The sequence below is a fragment of the Cygnus atratus genome, chromosome 6 (assembly GCF_013377495.2).
Source record: "Cygnus atratus isolate AKBS03 ecotype Queensland, Australia chromosome 6, CAtr_DNAZoo_HiC_assembly, whole genome shotgun sequence".
In the NCBI taxonomy this organism is placed as follows: Eukaryota; Metazoa; Chordata; class Aves; order Anseriformes; family Anatidae; genus Cygnus; species Cygnus atratus.
The window spans coordinates 23277039-23303939 of NC_066367.1; the positions used below are offsets into that span (position 1 = coordinate 23277039).

The window sequence follows — 26901 nt, forward strand, 5'->3', positions numbered from 1 at the left end:
CAGCCCCCATGTGTTTACTTTGTACTGGGACACTTGCATGTTGTCAGATCCAACCTCGTCTCATTCAGGTGTTTCCAAACAGAGAACGACTTAGAGGAGTGTCACGTTAAAGCTTAGACAGCTCATGTCTCAGGAATTATTGGCAGAGAAGTGTTCATATCCAAGTCATAACAGAGCTTCCACCCTGTGATTAGGGAGGGTGTGGTGTGATGTGGCTGTAGCAGAGCTGTGCCTCAGCCACGGATACGCAGGAACTTCTGCACTTTAAGCCAGTCCTAGGGGAAGAACACTATGCAAACTTCTCTTTTGGTTGCTTGAATTTCAGTACTGATGTTGAAGTCATGGCAAGGATTATGTTATGACAAAACTTTTTAAAAAATATAGCAATCCCATTTCATGGCATTTTGCAAAGAACAAGATAGAATAAAAATCTTGAAGAATTTCTGGTTGCATTGTGTGCTCTTTGTAGAGTGGAGATAAAAAGGGAATGGAAAGTTGTGGCATTTTTTCAGTGCAAGGTGGCAGGAGATAAAGGTACCACTCTGTCCAGCAGATTAGACTAAATGGAGGTACAGTGCCAGCTCCCAGGCCATTCTGGATGACCAGAGCCACTTGAAGTTTTGGGATATTGCTGAAACCTCCAAGGTCAGGGGGAAATATTTTAAAGCCCTTTTCGCAGATTTATTCTTCACCCTCCTTATAGGCAAAGCTCAGCGTTAAAATGACAGTTCTCATTAATACTCAGAACAGATGTAGTCAGGACATACAGACCATGTTTCTTTCCAATAGGCTTTGGAGCAGTACTTTAAAATCAAAGACATAAGGTGTTCCAGGTGCTCTCTGTGTGTGTGGCAGCAAAACAGTCATTGGTGCTGTAGTGAGAATTTGTGCTATTTAACTGTAATATTCAAAATTTAAATTGCAAGACATATACCTCACTTGGAACACTGAATACCTGTATGTGAATTACTACTGCAAGTAATGTTCTTTCTTTCTTCTCAGTTCCTGCAGAACCCTTATTGTGCAAGTTTGCTGATGGAGGACAGAAAAAGAGACAGAATCAGAATAAATATATACAGAATGGAAGAGCATGGCACAGAGAAGGCGAGGTGAGACTTGTAAGTCCTCCCTTCAAGCTCTAGTGTGGGTGTACAATAATGAATACTTATGGAAATGATAGGCATTGAGACTTCTTGGCTCGGCACTTTGGCATATTAAAAATGTGCAAGCAACTCTTGCCTGACAGTTTGCAACTCTATAAAATACTTAAATGTACCTTCATTAAGAGGGGGGAAAAAAAAAAAGCAAAATGTGAAACACTAAATCCTACCTCATTAAAGTGAACAATAACATTTCCTTCACCTTGGTCAGGAATATACCTGAACTATCTTTCGGATACTGTAAAGCTATCTGGAACACAACTTCATTTACGTATAGTAAATAATCCCTTTTTTTAATGAAGAACTGAAATGCATGTCCATTTTCTAAAATTAAAACAGTGTACTAGTGCAGTGAAGCATTAAATTTTTGGTTTTGTCAAAACTTTTTAAAATCTTTAATGTTCAAGATAATACTTTCATAGACTTTCTGTGGTTACCAAACCTAGACAACTCTTATGTATGAGACAACAAAATTCAAATGTGTCTTCTGAAAAACAGCACTCTCCATTCATTTTTATAGTTAATATATTGTAGGCAACACCCTAACATAATCATCTTCATGCCCCACCTCTCAAACACATGCATGTTCTGTAAGCCAGGTATTTCATAGATTGCATTTTGTTCTCGCTGGGACCTTGGAAACTTGTACTTTTAGCCAATATCACTGACTGTCTTTATAATTACTTCTGTCAATTAACCTTTCCCTAACTGTACAATAATAAACTATCTCAGTACAAATTTTCAGTTAAAAACAATACAGCTAATGAAAGACTAAGAGAAATAATTTACAATCAAAATAGATCATGTCAACTCTTTCTTTCCACTTTTTTTTTAAAGGCTGGAATGACACTCACTTATGATCCAACCACAGCTGCTTTACAAAATGGGTATGTTAAATACTGGCACACTAAGAAAAAATGTTTGCATTATGAAAAATGCATAAAACTGGCATTTAATAAATATTTCTATATTTTTCTAGATTTTATCCATCACCCTACAGTATTACAGCAAACAGAATGATCACTCAAACATCTATTACGCCATATATTGCTTCGCCGGTTTCCACATACCAGGTTTGTATTTAGAACTTAGTAGCTGAAATGATTCACTGGAGTTTATTTATCAGTTGCTACATACATCTGGTTTTCTGCATTCTCTAATAATGCTGCATTTTAATGGTCTCCATGCTGTACAGCATGAGACTGAAGGCTTTAAAAACTAAAGGTGTGTTTGTTTCAGGAAGCACAGCAATTTAATGACATATGTGTCGTCCTGCCAAACAAAGGCTCTAAATTGTGTGGTGATGGCTACGGTGTTTGCAGCCACTTCTGCATATCATGGTCACATTCTTTTAATGTCAATAATGTACCTTTAAAATAATCATTCTTTACTTAAACTTTTCTTGGTTTAGGTAAATATTACTTCAAAGATATTTCTCCACGATTTTGAACTTTTCTTCAAGTTGTTTCAGCACACACAAAAAAGTCCAGCAATCGTGTTTCATAGGTGGTCTAAGAAAGCTACAGAAACAGGCTTAACATTAGAGAAGGAAATTTGAAAAAGAGTTCTGAATTGATTGTATGGGTGTTCAAATTCAGTGCTGTCACATTAGGAGTAAAGCGTTTAATAGCCTAGAGTTGTTGGTTTTTTTAGAACCAAAAGTTACTTTATTTTGGACAATAGATATTAATCGTGTACATTTTCTGTTCTTACGGCCCAATCCAAAGTTTTCCTGAAAAGGGGTCTCTTTTCTCGTTTTTACAGGTCTTGTCTCAGGTCCCCACTACAGGGTATTGATAATGCAACATGCTGAGAAATGGCATGAAGCAGTTTTTGTACTTTGATGTAAATCAGTTAGGAATGCTCAATTTTATGCCATCGTACACTTCAGTTTACAAACTTGCATTTAATCAACTAGCATGGCAGTCTCAGCTGTCTGATTGGTAATTACTACTTGAGACATGCCAATTATCACTACACTAGCTAAATGATTACCTATTTTGGCATTTCACTGTTTAACACCTAAGTTTTCTACCTGTGGGCCATCTTGTCAGTATTTTTGGGCAGAAATACCCATGTACTCTCCCATTCTAGGTGAGAGCAATGAGGAATATTGTCTAATATTAATCTGGAGGTCTATTGCCTTCTTGCATGAGCAGAGTTATGTAGGAGGTGTGTGCTCTGGGATAAAGGGCAGCTGGATTCATTTTGTATGAATTTCTGAGGTGACTTAAGCAACAAAATGTTTGCTCTCAGTACTGTATTTTTCAGTATATGGGATCATTCTGCTTTGTACAGCAGTATCTTAAAAATTACAGCAATCTCTTACCCAGAAAAGTATTCCAGTGGAATTAGCAGCTGTTCTTTATTAAAACATAAATTATGAATCGATATAAGACTCTCAGATATTCAGAATCTAAGTGAAAGTTGAAAGTTGGCATGGAAACGTGCTTCTTGGGGAGTACAGTGTCACTTTTCTGGGCTTATTGAGACAGGCAGGCCACAATACTGTATGTTTCCCAAAATGTTGTTACCAGTGTTTCGGTATACATGACATAGAGCTTAAATTGTTGTGGATGGAGTTACTAACATCGTGATATCTAAAGTGCCACAGTAATAGGAATTGAAAATTAAATTGAGGCATTCTGTAGCGGGGAGGAAGGAGGTTCCTGGCCAGGAGAATTTCACAATGTAAGCATTAGTCACATCGCCATTACTGATCTGTTCCACTGAAACTGGCAGCATTCTGTCATCTACCCAACAGAACATATCATGAAAGCATGATTTATTTATTTTTTCTTTGAGGCATGGTATAACCTGTTCCTAGACATATTCTTATTAAAGGTAAACAAATTTAATAAAACTTTGGCTACTGTTTGTTTCTACAACTCCTGTATACCCTAATGACAGTACTAAGCCAGTTACTATCATAGAGGGAGTAGATTAGCCAAAGCTTTAGTCAGGCTGTACCAGTATTTTTTGCCATTAAGCTTTTGCCTGGGGAAAGGGAGGGTTCAAGTGTTTTCTCTTTTTTACCATTCAGTTTTTGAACTCCTGGTTGCACTTTTTCTGCTTGAAAAATAATAATAATAATAAAAAATTACTTTGATTTGAAAGTCAATGCCAAAAGCAGGGAAGAAGTGTTTCAGTCTTGCAGAAAGCACCTCACCTCACCTTGATTTTTTCAAGTGGTCTGTCTATCTGTCCTGTTCACAGGACACTGGGGAAGATGACGGAGGAGTTTAAGGGATTTTAAATGTCTAGCAGCAGTGGTGAGTCACTTCTGCATGGTGCAGGTCAGAATCCTGCTTTATCCTACGCAAATGGTACCTACGAGACAAGAAGAGGAAGCATTTTCATCTAGCCTTTAATATTTCTTGCAGCGCATTTTTTCAAAGAGCTGTTGCAACCAGCTCTTTTTACCTAAGACAATCATATAACCTATTAGAGTACCTTTTACTCCTTTTAATTTACCTTGTTATGCAAAGTTAGGCATCTTGCCTTGATTTAAGCATTTGGGTAATATTTTTTTTTTGAGACAAAACATGCCAGCTGCAAGAGGAAGGGAATAACATACTGCAGTGTCTTCATTAAAAAGAATAATAAAATGCCAATTTTGTTCTAGGTTCAGAGTCCTTCTTGGATGCAGCCTCAACCATATATAATGCAGCACCCAGTAAGTTTTTATGCTTCTCCATTGTTGTGTTACTGATTGTGTAAATACTTTATGTAGTTTAAACAACAAGAAATAGGCCACTTCCCACCCAGTAACTTCCAGAGTCTTGACAGTTGCATCATGATGATTAAATCATGGATGAAAACAGAAGAGAGAAGGGATGATCCTAACCTGAACTGGGGCCTCATCTTATTAGGAAAAAAAAAGATAACTGCCTTCAGGGTATCAAGATATTGAGGACAATTAGATTTACCAAGTTAACATCCTGAGGAAACTTTTTAAATTTGTTTTTTTAAATGAAGAACATTTTGCAGATACCAATGCTTTACATACTGTGTACCTATCAAAAGCTGCCGTTGAAGACTAAAGGTTCTAGAATAGCTCTAGAGTGGTTCAGACTGGATAATTTGTGACAGATAGATGGATGTGGCGATATAAATGGCACCACAGGCACTCAATTGAAAAAACCTGCATAGCCTGTTCTGGCTACACCACTCATGAGTAATGCTATTCCCCTTATACTTTTGGTTGTGGCATCTATACCAGACTGTCAGGTATTCTAATCTATACTCTCACGTGATGTTTTGCTTCTTATCTATGTCATTTGCCAATTGAGTACTATTCTATCTGCGAACTATAAGACTGGTTGATATGAGCATTACAAATAAGAACAGGCACTTTCATATATCTCTTGCAGTTAACAAACAAGTCTGTTTCCAGGTATAGAAAGGCTATTGTCCTGACTTTAGTTAACCTCTGCATGCAGATTATGGAACGTAAATCTTTGTGGCAGAACATTTTCTTCTTGTGCGTGCAGAGAAGGTGGTACTGAACCAGAGCACCTTCTCACGCACTTCATTGTTGTTGCATTTGTGTTTTTTGAATGTTAAACACATGCACAACTGGTTTCAACTTTTCTCTGTCAACACAGATTTTCATAAAAAATAATCTTACAAATTATGCTGTAAAAGACACAAGTTAATATGTTTTAACACTATAAGATATATCAGTTTTAGAGGTACACAATATGAGATTTTGTAGCTGAAAATAAAGATCTAGATTCCTGCCTTAAGTTTTAGTTTTGGCCTGTGCAAAGACTAGTGCTGTCTTACTCATTTGCTTTGCAGAGAAGCCTGCAGTCTACAGACAGGAAATTCTTTCAGTGTTTGATGTGCCTGTGACTCATTTCAGCTACACTGGTCACATGGTTGTTTTTCCAGCTATACTCTGTAGGGTTTTTTTTTTTCTTTTTAAGGAATAGTTACAGATTCTAAGTACTGGCTTTCAGTACACCACAATTATTTCTGTCAGTTTTGAACTTCCATCAATTTTAATCAACACTTCTGCAAGCACAACTTATACAAAGTATTTGGAAATGTGTTTTTGCAGAACATGATTGGTAAAATGAGATCTGTTGATAATCTTCCATTTCAGATAACTCTGAAAACCCTACAAGTGTGCCCTGCATATTAAGCAATCTTGAGTGTTTAAAAATTATAATTCACTCTATAGAGTTAACAAAATAGTACAAGAGTGATAGAGCCATTCTGGTAGCTGGTATTTTCACAAAAGAACCAATCAGCTTTGCTAACCCACTCTTTAAAAATTTGTGTGCTAATGAAACCTGCCTTTCAGTAGGGCAGCTCTGTCTTGTGTGTGAACATCCTATGGGTGCAGGTAGAATTCCCCTAACAGAGATGTTCCTCCAAAGCCCCCATTTCTAAAGATGAGACAAAAGTTTCTCCTTAAAACCTGAAATTCCAAAGCTAAGCAAATCTGTACCTGGTAGTGGTGCCAGTTTTTAGTGTAAGGTCAACATGTGGTTAAACTCAGATGTTAAACTAATTTTAGAGTGTTTTCAGCAGGTGTCTCAAGTGCACTGTGTGTAAGTTGCACATTCAATAGGAAGTCAATGCAGTACAATTATCAAACTGTGCAAAACGTATGTGCAACAAAATGCCCAAGACGTGTGTCCTGAGTCAGTCAGTGCCTTGGACTAAGGAGAATTTGTGGTATATCCCCTTGGAAGGATAGCTTATACTTAGACTCAAATCAAAAATGTAATTAAAATCTGAGTGTTGCCTTAATCATTTCTTTCTCTGTTTTAATAGGGTGCTGTACTGACTCCCTCCATGGACCATACCATGTCACTACAGCCTGCATCAATGATAAGCCCTCTGACACAGCAGATGAGTCATCTTTCATTAGGCAGTACTGGAACAGTATGTAGCAATTTAATACAAAATAGAACTTTTGCAAGTGGAAAATATTGCGTGTAGATCAAAATATGCATGTGCATTTTACATGTTAAAAAATCCTCTATCGTTCAATAAAACATTAAGAACAGACTCCATATATAAATCAGGTTCGGCATTTTTTATTCAGTCTATTAACTGGTCAGAAATAATGTAAACAAACTAGATAAAGCAAATGAAAAGAACCCAGGAGGTGACTCCAGAGCCGGAATGTAAAAGAACCAACAGTTAATTTTACTCTTCAGAAGATCAGAGTTGGTGAAAGTTATACATAGGGTGCAACAGAAACGAGACCAAAAGAAGAGATGCAGGCTAGCCTCTAAACTGAAGGACCCATCTTTTCTGAGTAGAGAGTATTTAGAAAAAGAAAAAAAAAAGATGATGATAGGGATTAACTGAGAGAAAAATACTTTGCTTAGTCTTTGAAGGCTAAATTTGATTTTTTTTTAAGAACATATCCCACTTTTCTGAAAAAGCAGTTGATTTCAAACGGAAAAGTTTTTCTCACACATTATTTTTGAGGGAAACATTCAATATCTATTAAATAATGTCATGACAGGTATTTTGAATACTCTTAAATTGACATGGGATTTCAACTCAACTTAATGGACTGTCTCTTTTTAGTACATGCCAGCCACAACAGCTATGCAAGGAGCCTACATACCCCAATATACACATGTCCAGACAGCAGCGGTTCCTGTTGAGGTCAGTATATGTTATAAAAGACCAGAAATAAGAGACATGAATATACTCTTTTTTATTATTATTATTTTTCCCAATGAGAATTACCAATCAAAGCATTTTAACTGTGAACATACTATGAATACAATGTATATTAAAACTATGAAGTGTCATTATTCTTAACTCAAATGATTAGTATTATAACAAAGAATGGTTTCTACTTATAGCAGATAGGTCTCCTGTATGACTGTAGCTCAGCCAAGCTTTGCGTTTTGTGAAATGTAACTGCCAATAGGAACAAGGCCGGGGGGGATACTGTAGTTTTGATCTCCATTTAGTTTTCCAGTGAACAACAAACCCTGATTGTGATTTTTTGGAAAGAATCCTAATTTTGCCCTAGGATTTCAGGGTACTGTTCATATTTACCAAAGAAAACCCTCTGCAACTCCGGCTAAAAAGCACAACTAAATGCTAGACAGTAGTCTGCCTGCTATTTTGACTTACCTTCCACTTTTTTATGGATTAGTATTTTCTTAACAGAGGAGCTAGAGAAGGCATACTGCAGCTCTTTTATACAGAGTGAGTGCTAGACAGTCTCTTCCAGAGTTTATAAGAAAAATGTTTAATTTCGCAGTGTATTTTTGAGAAACACTAAAACTTGTTTGGTTCGGTTTACTCATCTGCTAGAGTGGGTCAGAGAAAGACTTTCAGTAATTAGCTGCTTGCACACTATCAGAGCACCTCAGCTGAATTAATTCCCTGGTCTCTGGGGGTTCATGTGCAAAGTTCCAACTAGAATTCTTTGTCTTATCTAGTGCCAATGACACCGTGATACTCAAAGAGATAGTGTTTATACATGTAGTAAGTAGATCTCATTCTTCTCACTGCCCTTCAAAACAGAGGGCAGAATGCTCTTTAACATTTGCAGGTAGAAAATATACCGGCAGTTATTTGCTCCCCTTATGTATTTATTTCTATAAGGTGAAGGTTTTTAAATTAATGTCAAAACAGCTGAAGAAATAGAAGGTTTGCATGATCATTTTGCTTTTCTTATCTACTTAAATGTAAATCAATGTGAAGTTAACAATTTAAATTTGGAATTGGAATACCCCACTTGGGAAATGTGGGGTTTCAGACTTTAAGACTGTTAATTACACAAATTGCATGGAGATACAGATTGCAGGTAATGCTACCTGATTTTGTTTCCCATGTCTTTTCTCCCTCTTCCTTTGCAGGAAGCCAGTGGTCAACAGCAGGTTACAGTAGAGACGTCCAGTGACCATTCTCCATATACATATCAACAAAATAAGTAACTGTGAGGTAGGGGCTCATCCTGTCACATGAAAGATGTGAATTCAAGGATGTTTTTTCCATAACATACAGTACTCTGTATGAAAATTCTTTTTTATGTCATATAAATAACATTGATAATATTTGGGGCCAGACACTTAATTCAAATTTGGCCAGATTAGAAGCAAGGAAGAGGAGTTCCAGAAGTGACTTAATGAATTATGAGTTATAGCACTTTAATAATTTCTCTATAGCATATCTGGATTATGTTCTATTTTAATTTGTTCATTTGTATACAGCATGCTGTGTACAAGAATAACAATGAATTAGTGAAAAAACATCTATGCAGAACATACCAGGTTTGCAAACAGCTTTGCAACTGACTTACTGAGTAAGCAGGGGGGTGGTCTGGTAGAAATCCTTGCTTTCACCTATTCTCTTAAAGACTTCCCTGCTCATCCTTTATTCTATGAAGCAGCAGTTTGGTCCAGAATTTTGTCAATTACTTTTTAGTCCATGTCCTAGTTTGGCTCTAATTCCAGAGTTATTTATTTATCTTCCTGCTGCAGGTTTCCTGTGTTTCTGCTTGCATGGCCTTCCCCTACTAACCATTCACTAGTTTTATCCTAACTCCTTCCATATAGCATTTTGCTTTCTGTAGATTGCCATTCTGAAAATACTGTTTGCAGTAACCATCCCCATCTCCATCCTCCATGTTTTAGAATTCTGAAATTTAGTTCTTTCCTAACTCATCTTTTTCTGGGTGCTTTGTAAATCAGGCAACTGGACTACGTAATATTTTATCAAATCTTATAAGACCTCATACTGAAAAATTCCATTCAGCTACAATAATGTACTAGAGGTGGTCTTAGAAGTGTTTGTTTAAAGCCCTCATGGCATTTCTAAGGTACTTAAAAACTATAAACAGTTATGTGCGAGGGTTTTCTAATTGTGTGATACTCTCTTTAAAATGTATTGATCTAACAGTACACACATTTTGCCATCACCTTTGATTTTGCAGGTCAGCTGTGTTATTTGACAACACTGTTCTCATCCCCATTATTGGCATAACAACTTATATGTTCAAGTATGTAAAGATAGAAATGAACCAATTGGGAAACTTCGCACATTCAACAGATGGCACAGCCTGCATAGCACAACATATGACCTGTGTTTATTATTTTAGTCTGGCCAAATGCCTGCATCTAGAGAAAGCCCACATCCTTGGTTTTCTTCCAGGGCAGGGAGAAAGCAAAGCCACAGACTCTTCTCGTTCTCCATCTCCTAGCGTTAAAACCATGGCTCCTGCATGTTTCCCATGCCAAGGTTATTGGCTGGTGTTAACCACTTTTCAAGGAATTATTTGTTTTGCCTTAAGTCTTCCCTGTGGGCATGTAAAACCTTCTTACAAACAGAGATCTGTGGTAGACGGGGAAGCAGAATCCTGCACGGCATCTCCGCACCCTGCCTCTCCATCAGCGTGTCGGTCTCTTTCCCATAGACTGGGTCCATAGGAGGAGCAGCACGTAGTCTCCTGAAAGGATGAGATGTGCTGCCATCTGAGACGCGTTCTGTAACAACGACTCTGTAGCATACTGAGCTCTGTGAGCAGCTCTGGGCTTTTTCTGTAAGCCAGTCCTCCATGTATTTTTATTCTTCAGAAGTACTGCTACCTGTGTTTATCTGCACAGGGAAATCTGTGTGTGCAGTGACTGTGGCAGTGGGAGCGGGCACGTGGAGAAGGTTAATATGGTTCAACAGATTTCAGCCTCGGAGTATGGCATTTGGTATTTCTGTCCCTAGAGCATGCCGGTACTTGTCACTTTTCAGACAGGTGAAGGGGAGGGAATTGACGGTTATTTCTTGCCCTAAATACAGTGAACGCTGCGGTCTCTTAATTGTTGTGGTTTTGTCACTATTGACAAATTGAAACTTCGTTCTAAATGCGTGCACAGCACTTTTGGAAATGCCCTGTTGAAAGTCAGCATACATATTGCCATAAATAAGTGGTAAATGACAACTAGCACATTCACACAAGCTGATGCGGTCTATCAGAAATACCCAGCATCTTACCAAATAAATTTAGTATACCCTTACCAAATACATTTAGTAGCTTCTTTTCAAAAAAGCTGCTACTATATCAAAATAGTCAAAGGGACTTGAAAAAAGTGTGTTATAACTGTATATGCACCTACAAATATACAAACCTTAAATTAACAGACTTGCCTTGAAAAATTCAAAAGTTGTCTTAACTTTTCATTAGCTGAGCATTTTTTAAAACCCATCTGGCAATATAAGCCAATATAGTAAATGGAGAAGTCTCCCTTAAAGTTTAATGAACCCTGAATTACTGTTAAATATTAACTATCTACCAGGCACGGTAGCTGTCTTTGCATTAGCTGCAGTACCTTGTGCTTAGCCTCCCTACGGCTGCACCAGAAGGAAATTGTGTTCCTTTTCCAGAGATCAAAAGCCTTTGGGATGCAGCAGCAGTATGCTCACATACTCAGCTACTTTTGGTCAGCTAAAAGGAAACAACCCTAACAAAGCAAGAAAGGAGATAGCTTTGAATGCAGCCTTCCAGTTCCTCGGTGGGCATTCTGCATGCTTATCTTTATTAGAGATAAAGGGGGAAAATACGCTGGAAGACTGTATCCTGGCAAGTGACAAGCACCTGTAGAGCCGCCTGTGTTTGCTTCTCAGATCTGTGCTCACATTCACGTAGTCTGCTCACAGCTGTCTGAAATAGGAAATAATTTAGCTTGTAGACAGCTACAGTAGAAAAATGAATGCAATTCGCAACTCTGCTCTAGCTCTGACCTTTCTGTGTTGCAGATGTCCAGTGTTGACCTGGCCTGGAGAAGGGTGCAAAGGCTGAAACAATCATGGATTTTACTGATCAATTGTGCTTTAGGAATTATTGACAGTTTTGCACAGGTTCTTGAAAATGTTATTTATAATGAAATCAACTAAAACTATTTTTGCTATAAGTTCTATAAGGTGCATAAGAAAAACCTTAAATTCATCTAGTAGCTGTTCCCATGAACAGGTTTATTTTAGTAAAAAAAAAAAAATTTTTATCAAGTGTTATGACGCAAAAAAGAAAAAAAAAATCAAATTTCTGGGTATGCACAGATGACCACAAAGACTTATTCATGTGCATGACAGAATTTGTGTTTTGGTTTATTTTTATTTTGTTTCCTTTTTTTTTCTTTTCTTTTTTTCTTTTTCTTCTTTTTTTTAATTGTATGAAATGGGTTTTCTGAAGTTTCAAATAGTAAAACATCTAAGATGATGTTCTGTGCTTGCAGTGTGTGAGTGTTGCTTTAGTGCTGTGTTGCAGTTATAGTGTCTGGTCTTTTAGCTTTCTGTTTTTCTTTTAATGTAGTGTGAAGTGTCTTATCCTTTTCTATAAATTCCAATTTGCCTTAAATCTTTCGATGCTGTAGCTGTTTCAGTAAGTAGTCCAAACTAATGGTGTAGAATGCTTTGACCAAATGAGCTGGTCTATTATGCCTTGTAAAACAGCAGCATAGGGCTTTTAAAGGTAGTCAATAAAAATTGCTGAAAATTTGGCTTTTTTAATGTGTAGTAAGTGTTTTTAATGATTTTTCACATAATATGTAAGGTAGTGAAATGCAAGAGGGGGAAAAATGTTTTGTGTGAAACACATTTTCTGACTGGGGAAATTTTAATAGGATAAATTGTTTGTAAGGCCATATGCCAATAGTTCCCTCTGGTAGTTTGAATGACTTAGGAACTCTGCTGTATGATGCAATGTAAAATCTTTTTTTGCCTTTTTTCAAAAACTAACTTGATGTTCTAGTTTTAGCATAGGTAGAGTAGGGAGTTTGGGGTGGGGATCTCACCGAATGTTTTTGTCCTTCCTTTATACTAATGATAGTGCTTTAGGATGAGGATCATGCTGAGACTTAGCAAACAGAAAAGTTGCTGTTAAAGCAAAATGGCAAAAGCTAAAGGACTCGTTTTCAAACATAAGCTGAGATGTGAGTAAAGGATAATTGATTGGGTACTAGCTCTCTATACTAGGTAAATAAAAATAAAAAGACTTGGCACTTTTAAAAGGTAACTTTACCAAAGAACAAAGAGCCAGTAACCAATAATTCTGATTTGTCTCAGCATTACGTCTTCTGTACTCTTTATTTTTGCCGGACCAGTTTGCGGTTAGGAGAATGTGCCTTTTTTGTACATTTGCATTTAGGTTTTATAATTTTAATTGATGTATGGACACAAAAGCATGAAGGAAGACTTGGATCCAAGCAGTGCCACACTTTACATCATCACTACAAGTGTTAAGTGTAAAGAAAACCAATTTTGAAACTATGAAATTCCTGATTCATAAATACACAGTTATTTGTACTTCACATATTAGATAATTCACTGCTACTAAAGCTCTTTATTACGATTGCATATGTTTTAAATCAAATGATAAATTAAGTTGTCTTCCAAAACTGTGTACTTCTCTGGTCAGCTGTATATGATCAGTTATCTACCTCAAAGTTTATTTCCTTTTGTATTGGGACAGGTTGCTGGCCCTCCCTGTTTCCACAGACCAAATCATCCTAGCTCGGGAGCTAGGGCTAAGCAGTTGTTTCTTTCAAGTATTTTTTAGTTTTTAAATTTTGTGTGAGTATTGGAGTATAGATGTCGGTGACATTTCATAGTTTCAAAAGTAAATTGCTGCTCTGAGAAGTGTAGATTCTAGTGAAATACATAGTCATAAGAGATGTGTTTTTGTTTTTTTCTTTTTTAAAAAGTTGTGGTATTATTGGTTCTATGCTCCCTGGAATATTACTGCTTTGTCAAAGTCCAGACTTTCTGCAGCACCTTTCCTGTATCTGGTGAATTTCCAAGCCTAGATCTCTCACTACTTGATACTTTTGCGTTAATTAAAACTGCAGTATGATAGCTGTGTTAGAGGGAGGGAAGAGCTGCTGCCAGAAATGTCTGAACTAAGTGCCATACTCATTGTCTGGGTAAGATTTGGGAAATTTAACCTCTGTACATAAAGAAATAATCAGTTACTTAAACATCACATAGTAGACAGCCATTAAATTATAAAAAATTAATTTATGAAGAAAGACCTTTTGTACAGATTGAAAAAAAAAGATTTTCATAGAGATATCTATATGATCAAGAGAGTTAATTTTTTATTTTTGTTTTACTAGTGCCACAAACTTGCCAGTGGTAACTTATTTGTCCGGTTCAAGATAACTCTGTAGTTTTGTTTCCTAGGACTTGTTGTTAAACGCCAAAAGACATTTTTGAACTGTAAATTTGATTAGATTGTTAGCTTTTTTCTGTTTTATTTCTTTGAAAACTTTTGAATAAAAAAGATCCAAAAAAAAAGAAAATGCATTGTCTTTCCTTCAGCTGTTCCTTTACTGGGGGAAAACCCAAAGAGGTTATTATAAAGACTTCACCTTCACTTTGAAGTGCTCAGCCTTGCTTTGTGCTTTTATAAACATTCTTTACAATCAGATTTTAACTCTTTCAAAACACATTACAAGTCACTCACTCTTTCAGACAAAACAGGAAAGACAAAAAATAAATGATCAAATACATCTGATTTGAATGCAAGAACGGTGTTGTTCTCTTCCTCAGCCTGCACTGAGAGGGCTGCACACTGCACTTGTGAATGCAAGCCAGTGTTGTGGGAGTATGGGTGGAGGTGGGGGTCTCTGGTAGCTCCTAGCATTGAATTGCAGCCTTCAAGTGCTCCCGTTGTCCCAACTGTAGCGGAGTTGGCTGGAATACCCCGTTCTGGAGAGCAGAAGTGGAATTCAAAATCATCCTGAGTGTCTGTCTTCCAGCTGCAATCTTTAAGCACCTCTTTTCTCTAAAGGTAATCTCTGATTTTATCATCCTTTTGGCAAGATCACCACTGCTGATGCTGTGTATCAGACAGAGGATTGCCCTGCTCAAAGTAAGGCTTGGAAATGAAATAGACTAAAATATCAACGAGCGTGTCTCTTCAGCTAAATAAATGATCTACCACTCACGTGGTCCACGTCATTTTGTGTCTGACTCTCTCTTGGGCACCCATGCGTGCTCTGGATGGCAGAGAACAGGGGCTTGAAGGCCCAGTGCCATCAGCACTGAGCAGGCAGCAGGGAGGCTTGCTGACGCCGGGCTGTGCTGCTCCAGAGAACACATTTTACATTATAGCCATATTTTGGACATATTCCAAGTGTTCCGCCGCCAGCCCTGCAACAGGGTAGGCAGCCTTTTGGATGGGTTGGCTGGGGTCACCCTACAGGCAATGTGCAGCCCAGGCTCCCAGTTACATGATGCTGATGTGAGATACTGAGACTAAATGTGTTTTCAGTGGAACGAGTGAAAGAGACTCACCTAGTGGTTAGGAAACTCATGATTTACATTAGCTTAAGGCAATAAAGATGTCCTCCTTTTATTAATGAGGAGAAAAAATCTCACACTGTGTGCTACTAAACACACTCCTGTAACTGAAAAAATAAAATGCCAGTTTACCATTTTGTAACAACACTGACTGGCCCAGTGTGTTGTCTGTGTAAAATGCCATGGATGAGAAGATGAATACAGCAAACTTTCAGAGGGTTTTGTTACATGATTCCTTTCACCATCATACTGAGTTTATTTCAAAGTACAAGTAGGCTTTCTGAATTAAGTATGGATACTATCTCACAAAAGCTCTTTGGAACAAACTTAGAAAAATGCATGTTGGAAGGGCTTTTCCTATTTGCTTTTCTAATTAGCACTATGATAAACTTAGTTCTCTTACTGTAACTCCAACTATATTTGATAAGAATGAGTGCTTTCAGATTAGTGCCTTTTTCCTGGTATTATAAGGTTGTGTGTATCATTTCTATCAGGCAATCTGCAATAATGCAATATTTCTATGTAATATACTTTATTATAGATAATAAAATTATTATCAACTGGCTTGTTCAAACATTGATTCCACTCTGATGCATATAATTTGTTTTTGAACCCTCCTTGCAATCATGCTGCTAATAAAGTCTTTTTGCTGTTAGCAAATACTGACAAGTATCATACTCATGGAGGATGATTCTTATCCTGATACAAGTATTTTCTGAAAGAGTATGGACGGGCCCTATTGTCTGTTGGTGGTTAGTGATTAGAAACTAGGAAACTAGTCTTTCTGTACGGGATGAACAAAGTATTTTATCTTTCTCTATTTTCTAAATTAACCAAACTGGGCAGGTATAAGATTATTGCAAGCAATGCATTAACTGCAAGTTAACAAAGTGCTGTTGATCAGCTCAGCTCTGCTAATGACTGTTTGCATGTATTGGGCTAGAATAATTGTGATGAAAGTCAGAATAAAGCACTTTCCTGGTACTCTGTCAGTGTTTTGTTGTTGCTGATTAGTTTTTGTTGTTTGTTTTTACCACTCCCCCCTTCTAGATTTAATTTATGTTATGGTACCTCCACCACACAAGACAATCTAGATGATTGGCCAGAACTGTGCCACCTCACTTTCCGCAGCAACAGCTAACACCATATGAGAAATCCATTTAAGTGCCAGAATATTTATGTGAGTTCAGTACTCCTGCGCCTGCCATGCACACTGCACTGCGCTTGCTCCTTTTGCTTTGATAACCATTCCAAAATTATTTGCAAACTTGCACATGCGTTGGAATAAGATATCAATCCTACCCTGTCCAGCAACGTCTTTTTCTGAAAGCCAATGTGTTATTTGATGGTGTTTAAGACATATATGCTATTACCTTCCAGACACTTGCAACACTGACGTACTCTTTCAACTGTGAAAGATCATCTGTATCATTTCCTAGCCAACAAATTCTGGCATTGATTAACCCAAACAAATCTGAGGCTTTTGGCTTTCGCACTTGGACCATTAATTCTCTCCAGAATAGGGGTTAGAATATACAAAACCTATTCTGTTTGGCAACTTCTTCTCCAGCTCCTAAGAAAAGCCATACTGATGTCAGAACAGTGAAGATTTACAATGCAGTGACCAGAGGGAGTGTGTAAAAGCCTGCATGTGGAGTGAGTAAGTCTTTCCTTTTCAGGACAGCTCTAACTGCATCTACCATCTGAGAAATCATATCACAGGAAAACACTACTGCATTTTTCCCCTGCCACAGAAGAAAGGACAGCTTGTCAACAGGCAAGCTTTAACTGCTTAAGTTATCCATCTTGCCTTTTTCAACAGTATCCCTTCACTCAATGCTTACATCAGTGTTGTTCTGAATTCTGCTGTATTTCGTCAGTCTCCCTTCAGCTGAATAATATGTTCTCTTTCAGCAGCTTCACTGGGATAGAGATTTTGCCAACTTCATGAATGAAGACATGTGGCACCCTAAAGACTTCCTGCATGCACACTATAGGTGTTCAGATCAACTTGCTCGGGCAGCTTTATAAGTACCTTTATTGATTTAGAGACCACCATGCTAATGTTACCAAGAGGAAACAAAAATTGGAAAATGATTTCTGCGTGTACACTCTACTGACCCTAAAGAAGTAATTCGCAGTAGGAATTTTCTCCAGTATTCTCACCACCTGAAATTCAAAAGTGAAATTCAACACCTGAAATACATAGGGTCGATGCTTTCAAGCTCTATCTGTAAAGCACATAAGGGTAAAAGCAAGGGTTTAAAGAAAGCCAAAAGAAAATTTACAACTAAATAAGATGTTTTGGTAAATAAGCAACAGTAATAACAGTAAATAACTTTTCCTTTGTGTACTTCAGTCCTTCCCCAGTAGGAAATATTTTTATACTGACAAGAAAATACTTTGCTTTTCTTTCTTTTTTCTTTCTTTCTAGTGAATGTGAAAAATCTGAAAATGTATTTACAGCTATTTGTTACAACCTCTCATTTGTATCAGGCTGTTCAGGCTCAGAGAGTACCTGTAAGCAGCACAGAGGTACCTAGGAGCATAAAGCGGTTACTGAACACCACGCAGAAAGGAAAGGGAGGCCTTCCCTAGCCACCAGCCCTGCTCACCCAGCAAGGCCCGTGCATGGCTCTGTGGGCCAGGCAGGCATTGCGTGGTGGGGAAGGTTCAGTCCTGCAGCAGACCTTCACCACATTTCCACCTTTTGCCGAGCTGTGTCAGTGCTGCTGGCACTGGTGATTTGCCCCTGCAACCCCTGACGCTGCCTGAGCTGCCTCAGTTCTCTCGAGATGGTATTTACACATTTCCACAGTGCTGCTTTCCCTCTTGAATCCCTGAGCTACCAGCAACCTGTCTCAACAATTCTACTCCTCTCTGCAGTTTTACCTTTCTTAACTCTCCCCGGGCTTTCTCACAGCCCTGCCCTAGCAGCCTGCCAAGGCCCGGCAGCTGGGCTGTGTCAGGCTGGGATGCAGGGTGCACAGGCAGCTAACCCCAGGGAGAGGGGGGCTGGTGGCAGGGGCTGCAGGGTGACATGCTCCAGGCCTCTCTGGTATCAAGAAAATCTTGTTCGAGTGCAACCAGGGGAGTGGGTATTCAAAGAGCTCTAGGTGTCACTGCTTTTTGCCAGTACAGAACAAAAAGTGGATTTTAAACAGCTTTAAGAGGGGCTGGTGTAGCTTGCAAGAAATAAAAAATGTTCCAGAAGTTACAAGCTGCGTGTATCTTAGGTTCATGACCTCCTTCAGCCGTGCTCTGCTCACTTTCCATAGTTCCAGCTGTCAGTAGGAGGATGCTGCCTATGTGAGTGGAAAGGAGGCAGCTCGACACCAAGTTACAGGCTTCACACCAGAAAAAGTACATTGCTGCTCATGCAGTCGCTGTTCAGTGAGCTCCTGAACCACAGCAATTATTGAGCAAAAAGAGTGGTAGGGAAGTAAGCTTTCATAAGAAAATGGGAAAATAAATCTTAAAAAACCAAGGCCAAGTTTCAACTTTTTTTTTTTTTTAATATAGTTGTTTCTTAGTAAATCGTATTTAAGAAAGTGGTCTAGCTTCATCTGCACTGTGATGTCTCTAAAAATTGCAAAGATTTACCCTCCATTTGAGGGCAAATTTTTGGTACTGGAGTGTTGAATATCCAGAGTTCACATATATATGTATTTATATATATGAAAGAAAAAAAAAGAAAAAAAAAAAAAAGCAGTTCCAGGAATTCCTTTCCTGAAAATATTTTGCAGATGAAACTAGCCAGTCATCTCTGGGAAAACAATTCAGGACACAACATACCATTGCGTGTATTACAGTAAGCGTATGCACAGCTCATCTGTTCCAGATGGGGACATGTGATCAGCCCTGCAATGCGCAGTCCTGCCCTGCTTCAAGGCTGCAGTTAATTTGCTCAGCAACATTGTGCTCATCAACAAACCCAACCTTGGGGAGCCATCCTTTTTCAGTGGGACTTGCACAAGTGAACGGGAGGTGCAGAGCCCTGGGCTTGGGGGGAGCACTCTGTGCTGGTCTTGATCTCAGCGCCGCCATAGCCTCCTCCTCTGACTGCTGGTGCAGTCGGGGAACAGACTGGGGAGACCCCCCCCATCTATCCCAGTGCTGTTCCTACCCGAGATTAAATACCTTATCTCGCAGCCACCAGAGGGCATCTTCATTATAAGCTGAAATAATCAAAAAGGTGAACTCCCATTTGTAGGCTGTAATTAGGGTGCATTTATAGTTACATATTATTAAAAACACCGCGTCATCTCACCTTTGCAAGATAAAATGCAAGTGCTCACATTTCCAATAATATGTTATTATTCATCATTAAGCCATCAGTAGGATCGTGTCCTACTGTCAGAGAGGGAAAAACAAAATAAAACAAAACCTAATTTTATTTTGGGCAATGAAATGCATAAGGGTGCTTGTCACAGTCCAATGGGGAAATAAATAAATAAATAAATCAGGAATCTAATCAAAACCAAACATCACCAAAAACACAAGTGTTCCAGGCAGGGTCAGGGAAAATCGACAAGTAGCGTGGATGCGACAGGAATACAACAGGAACAAAACAGCAAAGGAATTTTGGAGAAGTCAAGCACACTGCGAAGATTCTACTCAGAAGAGACCTAGAAACCTTTTTCCCCATTAACTCAAAGCCAGTCTATTTGCATATACTCTTGGCAGTATCCCTATATTATAGTTTTATTTTCATAAGAGCCAAGACAATTAAAATTATGTTCACTCACAACAAAGCATAAAAGAGACAAAGGCCTTTTTCAGGAATGAAATAAAGCTCTGAAAATAAATTGGTATCTTGAGGGCTAAATGAAACTTCTATATCAAAAACAAAAGTGTGCAAAATATTTAGGTTGATACAGAAAAGTCTGCTCATTTTTGCAACGTTCATTCAAGAAGACCTTTCAGTGGTCATCAAAGATGAATTCTTCTGTATCTATCCAGATTGCTAATAGAGATGAGGAAGGAGGGAGGAGGGCAACAGAAATGATAGTTATTTTTGCTGCCTTGTCTCTGTCTGCAGTACAGCTTGAATCTAATGAATAAATTAACCATAATCCCCACAGGATGTTAGTGCTTCAAGTCTCAGAAGCCTTTTGTAGCATCCCTTTTGATCAAGAGAAATCAGCTTGCGTACACATTTCAGACGGTTCACCTCTAATTCTGCTGGGTACTCAGCCTTATACTGTATCATTAATGACCAAGGCGAGGCCAGCAATTTTGACCTACACAATCTTTTTCTTAGATGTGGACTACAAGAAGTATTTGTTAATCTCTGCCAGGGATTTTGTCACTCTTCAAAGTAATTAGATGAATCACTTCTGGACAGGCCAATTGCTGTATCAGACAAAATAAAAGACCCAAAGAGCAACCAGAACAAATAGGACAGTTCATAGACATTAGTGAATAACAAGTACAAAATATTGTAAGTCTGGAAATATAAAGTACTTTTCTGTTTTGCATACGCCCTAGCCTTAGGCTAAACAGTGAACAGACACAGATCTGTATTTCTGGGCAAGGATCTGATCCAGGCGTGTGTTTGTAATTTTTGAAGATTGCTTTTTATATTGAAACAGGATTGGGGAGAAAAAGAAGTCCAATAATTTTATTTTATTTTGCAAACTTCAGACCTGAAAGCTTTTTTTTTTTTTTTTCCTCTGCATTTCTTTCTTTTCCTTTGCAGTCTTGAGCACTTGCAATTATCTTCTTTTGGCAGCCACCTCAATGTCAGCATGACTATGTTTGTCACAGGTTTTATATGCTGCTGCAAGCAGGACTCAAATTAGGATTGGTGTGACCAAAGGACAATAGCTCTGCCAACGAGACAGACTTTTTTTGATCTAACTAGCAGATGCTCTGCTAGCGTCTCTCACTTTTTGCCTCTCTTTTGCCTAGAGGACTGAAACCAGCCTGTCAGTGTGATCATATTCACAGGAACTACAACTGTTTGTACAAGATCTGAATCTAGGCTAATACCTGCTTTAATAGCTGCTTCCAACAGTTACTTGTGAAGACTCAGATGGTAAATTCCATTCAATATATTATAGTTTTTAAAAGCAGAGATTTTTCCAGAAATAGTTACTCTTTTTATAGAGGCTATTTTGCACCCTAGTGGATTATTTTAGATGGTAACAAGTTGCTCTTACGTGTCCCTGATCATCACTCACTTGCAAGAATAATATTGCTGGGGGAGGAGGCTAGAAGGAGACCTTGCTGTGATTCAGACCTTGGGTTCCCCTTTTTCCTCCCTTGTTACCTGACAGTAGTTTTGGAAGAAGAAGAAGAAACTACTAGACATATTAAAGACCTGGCATAAAATATTGGACCAGTTTTTCAGGTGTCACCAAGGGGTAGCAAGTCTAAAGGTGTCTCTCCATTCCACACTTAAGGAGATCTTAACTAGCTTTAGCTTTTCAAGCAAGTCTGAAGTCTACTGGCTGCCAGTCATCCTGACAAGGTGATGACTAACAGGGACAATTAGCTCCCTCTCCTAACATGCTGTCTGTCATGGCTATTTGAAAGGGAATAAGAACATTTTTTCCCCAAGGAAACAGGTTGACAAATGGGTTTGGGTCTGTTAAGGCTTTAACGTAGCTTCATATTAACAAAATGTCAAAAAAGTTGTTCCAATGAGGAATGGGATCAAGCAATATTGTCTGCTTTGTAAAATCCCATTTAATTCATGTTTACATATTTAAAAATTCACCCTATAGCCTGTAATTCCACAGGAGTGAGCTGCTGAATTTCCATTAATGTCAGAGGGAGAAAGATCCTGTTTTGTATTGTCCACCTGATAAAGTAACAACTTTATTCATTTTAAGTATTAACTAGTTAAGCTGTGAGTTAAAAAGTAGAAGCTGTCAGTAATTTAACTCATTTCCATCTCTTTCAGAATCTTATTTCCAGTCTGTAGACAAAATTGAGACACATCTGACTGGTAATTATTCATTATCACCACTATCCAGCTGCTATTTATTAAAGCTAATGCTTACAGAAGCATTCTGCATCCCTGACATGATGATTTTAGCACCCATCTCTCATACAGCTTTATTTTCAGATCTGCTGAGTGCCCAGAGCAAAAAGGTTAGGCTGTGATGCATGTTTGCTGCTGAATTTTAAGAACTAAAGTGTCTTCAGTCAGACAAGTAATTTTTTTTTTTCTCAGACAACACTTCTGAACGAAGTGATTCACGTAGCTGACTGCATGGATCTCAGGAGAACTTGCTTAAAAGAAAGGAGAAAGACAAAGGAATTACCATCACTTAACTAGGCTACTCCTCACGATGACTGAGAAACAATCAGACTGATTGTCTGATCAGTCTGAGAGCCATGGTGAAAAGTTACATGACTAATTTGTATTTGCATTGTCTAACTGGTAGGAGGAAGGAGGATGTAGCCACAATAGTCAATTTATTGGAAGAACAATGTAGTCATTCAACAGGGCATTATTCTGAACTAATTTAAATGACAGCACAGCAGCCTGCTCTTGACTTAAGAAATCATAAGTCTTTCAAATTCCGTATCTAATAATCAAATTTTACCACTGACTTATTTGTTGACAGAAATTACTTATAGCTAATATGTTCCTGTTGCAGACCCTGAGGACTCTTTGTTTATGCTAAACGTGAATGTATTCTAGCACATGAATTACTATCCTCCTGCTTGTTTCTTGGGCGCCTCCAGAATAAGTAATACATTGGCATAACTTTGCCATTTGTCAGCCAGCAGTCTGGTAGCACATTTGCTCGTCAATCTAATTTTAACCTTTTCTCATATGAGCACTTGGTACTTCATGTAAATCAACCAGACAGTCTGTCATTCGATAGGACGCTATCTTCATAGTCTTCTAAACTATGTGCTCTATCATATGTGTTCATTTTTAAGTAGCAGAGGAAAATTAAAACTAATATATTACTTCTGGTTTCTTAATACCAGAATGCCAGGAATCTCTTTATTACCACAATAGAGATAAATGATACGTCTAGCAGAGTTTTTTGACAATGGGCATGGTAATGCATTCAGCAGTTTCTGAATTGGAAGGTCTGTCCTGAATGGTAAGTAGTGCAATGTGTGGCTAAAGGCTTCATAGCACATAGAGTAGGTCTGTTCCTATTATCGCTGTAATTTGCAGCTAGGAATACAAAACATACATTCAACTGATTATTGAAAAATATATTTATAAATAATTACATTACGGTTCCGGTAAGTTTCTTGTTAAAATACTGAAGCTGACTCTGAGAAGGAGAACATAATTCATTCCTAAATATAGGTAAGTTTGTCAATGTTCATTTATTTTTATAATTTGTGTAAATAACATGAAAGGCTTACTGGTATGTCCTTTACTTTGTGAGGTTTTTCAGAAATTGATTTGGCTATGAAATAGTATGTTTGAAGTTACACTGTTAGCTGTTTTCTCAGGGTTGCTGTAACTATGCATCACTTCAATATCTTTTATTTTTTTAAACATGAAATGAAGAAGGTCATAGTCCACTTATACAGCCTAAACACATTCTGGCTTTTTCAGCTTTTTTACTGCATGAAGAATGTTTTTAAAATGAAGTTTTAAAGTGGTACGGAAATGATCTGCAACTTCAGCTAAAAAATCAGTCCCATACAACACCTATAATCATTCACTAGATGGTACTAGATGGATTAACTGTTTTAACAGTTATGAAAACTAGAGTTTGACTGATCTATATTTTCCTTATTAATACTTTGAGGCTATTAAAGCTGCATTGCATTTCACTCAGGCTTGTGATAGATAAAATTACTTATATTTAATACTAGATTCCGTTCTAATGATTTATGACATTGTACTTGGTCTGGGGCAGACAATGAAGGGTGCCTGCATTTCTCCCCAGCACAGTACTTAGTAGTCGCTTTACCAAAGAGCAGAAGTGAAGCTCATTGACTCCTGTAACATCACAAATGTACCTCCTCAGTCCATTTTTTGCTGTGCTGCTGTTTACTTACAGACCTGATCATGCTTTCAGTCCATCCCTACTGCCATGCTTCCTTTCTAGCAACTTCTGTACAGGGTATGCACCCCTTTATTGCTGTGGAATTCTCACCTCTGTTGTGTCCCTGGTGAATGAGTTCTAATTATAATTAATTTTATTTCTTATTAAATTAATTTAATTGTATTAATATCATAAGTAATTACATTTGTACAATCTCTACCACAAAGATCTGCTTCTGATTGAGGTTGTAGTGTAATAGAAGTAATAACATATGAATTGCTTCCACTACCAGCTTCAGTATCTTTTTTAATCTACAAATCAAGTGCAGGCAATATTTGTTGATCAAGATCTAAAGTTATATATGACTTCATTTAACACAAAAATTGCAGAAAGTGTTAGCCACAGTTTGATTAAGTATCGTCAGGAACACAGGCCTGAGATATCTGACCATAAGTTTTATCTTCAATAAATAAATACACAGCAGCAAGAATTTGTCCCAGAAAATGGTCAGGTAATTCTATCACTTAATTTTGCATAGTGGAGTTATACGTGAGTTTATCTTCCATGCTCTGATGAAGTTTTCACATGGGAGTTTGTTGGCCTTCCAGATCTAGATCTTTTGGGGCCAGTCCTAGATATTTTGGGGCCAGTCATCTGCAGTTTCAGCTCTCAGGGATGTATCTAGGCAAATTCAATATGGTTGGTGAGGTAGACTGTCACAAGCAGTAACAGCATATGATTTCACTGGGCATGTCAAAAGTAATTTTAGATGTAATTTGTTCACTGTATATGAGATCCTCTGTTTTGCCACCATTGATCTTACAGTTGTGAGGTTTACCTAGTTCAGGGTAGTGCACAGAACTAATAAATGTTTTCTCTGAGGAAAAACAGTGAATTTCTGGGGATGGAGAGGCTGCATTATAACACAGGAAAAGTATTTTCTGGTCTTACTTATTGTTTGTGCATTGGAGCACACGTGTTTGACAAACATCTTTTTTTTTCTTCAAAATTTCCATGACTCTTGGTCTTTATGGATAACTGAAGAAACAACTGATCAGAAGTAACAGAATTATACATGGTATGAATCTGTTCTCAGATCTTGTATATTTTTTTTGTTTGTTTGTTTCATGCTTGTATGAAGGAAAGAGAAAAATCATGGTAACACAACTTGAGTAATATTTTTCCCTGGAGTGCATATCTAAGGACAAATTGTTATAGTTCTTAGCAATATATTCCTCCAGGAATCAAAGGCAAAATTCAACCATCTCTACTCAATTGGCTCAGTCTTCCTCTGTCACTTTGCGTGTAGGTTTTTTTTTATATATCATTCAAAAAAAAAACCACCTTTAAATGCATTTTCAGGTGCTGCTAGTGAGATGGCTTTAAAAACGTCTTTGTCCCAAAGCCATTAATCATACAGATTCTGCTACTGTCCATTGGTTTCTTAATCTTGATTCAGTCCCACTTGTTAGATGACGTCTAGGTATCAGAGTATAAATTTGGCTCACTTCATTGCTTATGTAATGTTTCCTCAAAAAAAAAAAAGGGGGGGGGGGGAATGCAAGCCATATGAGGAACAAAGAAAGCTCAGTTATTATTTGCAGCAACCTCTGTATTAAATTGGTGCAAAAAAGGTAAGTGCCACAACAATGTACTGTCAACCTGAGCTGCAGGTATTTAGGCCCCATATGGAAACTAAGGAAAATGGAGATTATTCTGTCCTCCCTAGCATGTGTCTGGCATCCTGACTTGTTGGAGTTTATTTTTATACCTATCCTCCCCAAATCATCAGATTTAAAATAAATAAATAAATAAAGTGCAAAAAATAATGTTCTAAAAATGTAGCTAGGCTACTCTAGTGAAAGGAGGACTTTGGGTGTTTCACTTAGACACTAAGTTTACACTTATTTAAGTAAATAAAAATACCAAAAATAAAGAACATCACCACCCCAGCTCTAATGAACTACATGATATAATTATAATTGAAAGTCATTCTTTAGGCATTTAAATTCTGTTTTCAAGGGCACTTAATAGTATTCCCTAATGTGCCACTCCCCAAGTATCACATTGACAGTAAAAGCCCAGGGAAAAGGCCTTTATGATTTGTATTACAGAAGCATGTATAAACACATATCAGAGCCTGCTCCACAGAGCTCAGCTGGTGGGTTTGTGTGATGCCGAGGCAGATGCCATGCGCTGCAGCCATGTTGTGTCTCAGCAGCCTGCACCAGCTGGGCCCAGCTTCCTTCATCCCATGCACCCTGGTCACTGCGAGCAGCTCTTGAGTTCAGCATGTAGTAGGCACTGCTCGGTGACCCTGTGCACCAGGCACAGCTTGCCAAGGTGATTAGTGGCTTGTGTATGACTAACTGAGGCTAAAAGCTGGAAATGGGGTGGGCAGGGAAGTGCCTCCCACCACCTTGCTCCACATACATGTTCTCCAGACAGTTCTGGCCTCCAAGTCAGCTGCCAATTTACAACTT

At 38.0% G+C, this 26901-nt stretch overlaps 1 protein-coding gene across 14 annotated transcripts in view; it reads left to right on the plus strand.

Moving 5' to 3' along the window:
• RBMS1 (RNA binding motif single stranded interacting protein 1) overlaps window positions 1–12647 on the plus strand; it is a 154933-nt gene extending 142286 nt beyond the window's left edge. For 4 of the 14 annotated variants that reach the window (XM_035570143.2, XM_035570058.2, XM_035570094.2 and 1 more), the window contains exons 7-14: window positions 1003–1109; window positions 1998–2047; window positions 2140–2233; window positions 4786–4836; window positions 6948–7058; window positions 7716–7796; window positions 9008–9092; window positions 11898–12647. In XM_035570143.2, the coding sequence (XP_035426036.1) occupies window positions 1003–1109; window positions 1998–2047; window positions 2140–2233; window positions 4786–4836; window positions 6948–7058; window positions 7716–7796; window positions 9008–9085 (572 nt within the window). In that variant the 3' untranslated portion in view covers window positions 9086–9092; window positions 11898–12647. Of the gene's footprint in view, window positions 1–1002; window positions 1119–1997; window positions 2048–2139; window positions 2234–4785; window positions 4837–6947; window positions 7059–7715; window positions 9093–10083 lie in introns of all 14 variants that reach the window. The other 10 variants (XM_035570109.2, XM_035570026.2, XM_035570086.2 and 7 more) reach the window with 6 other exon arrangements.
• Window positions 12648–26901: the final 14254 nt, after the last annotated feature.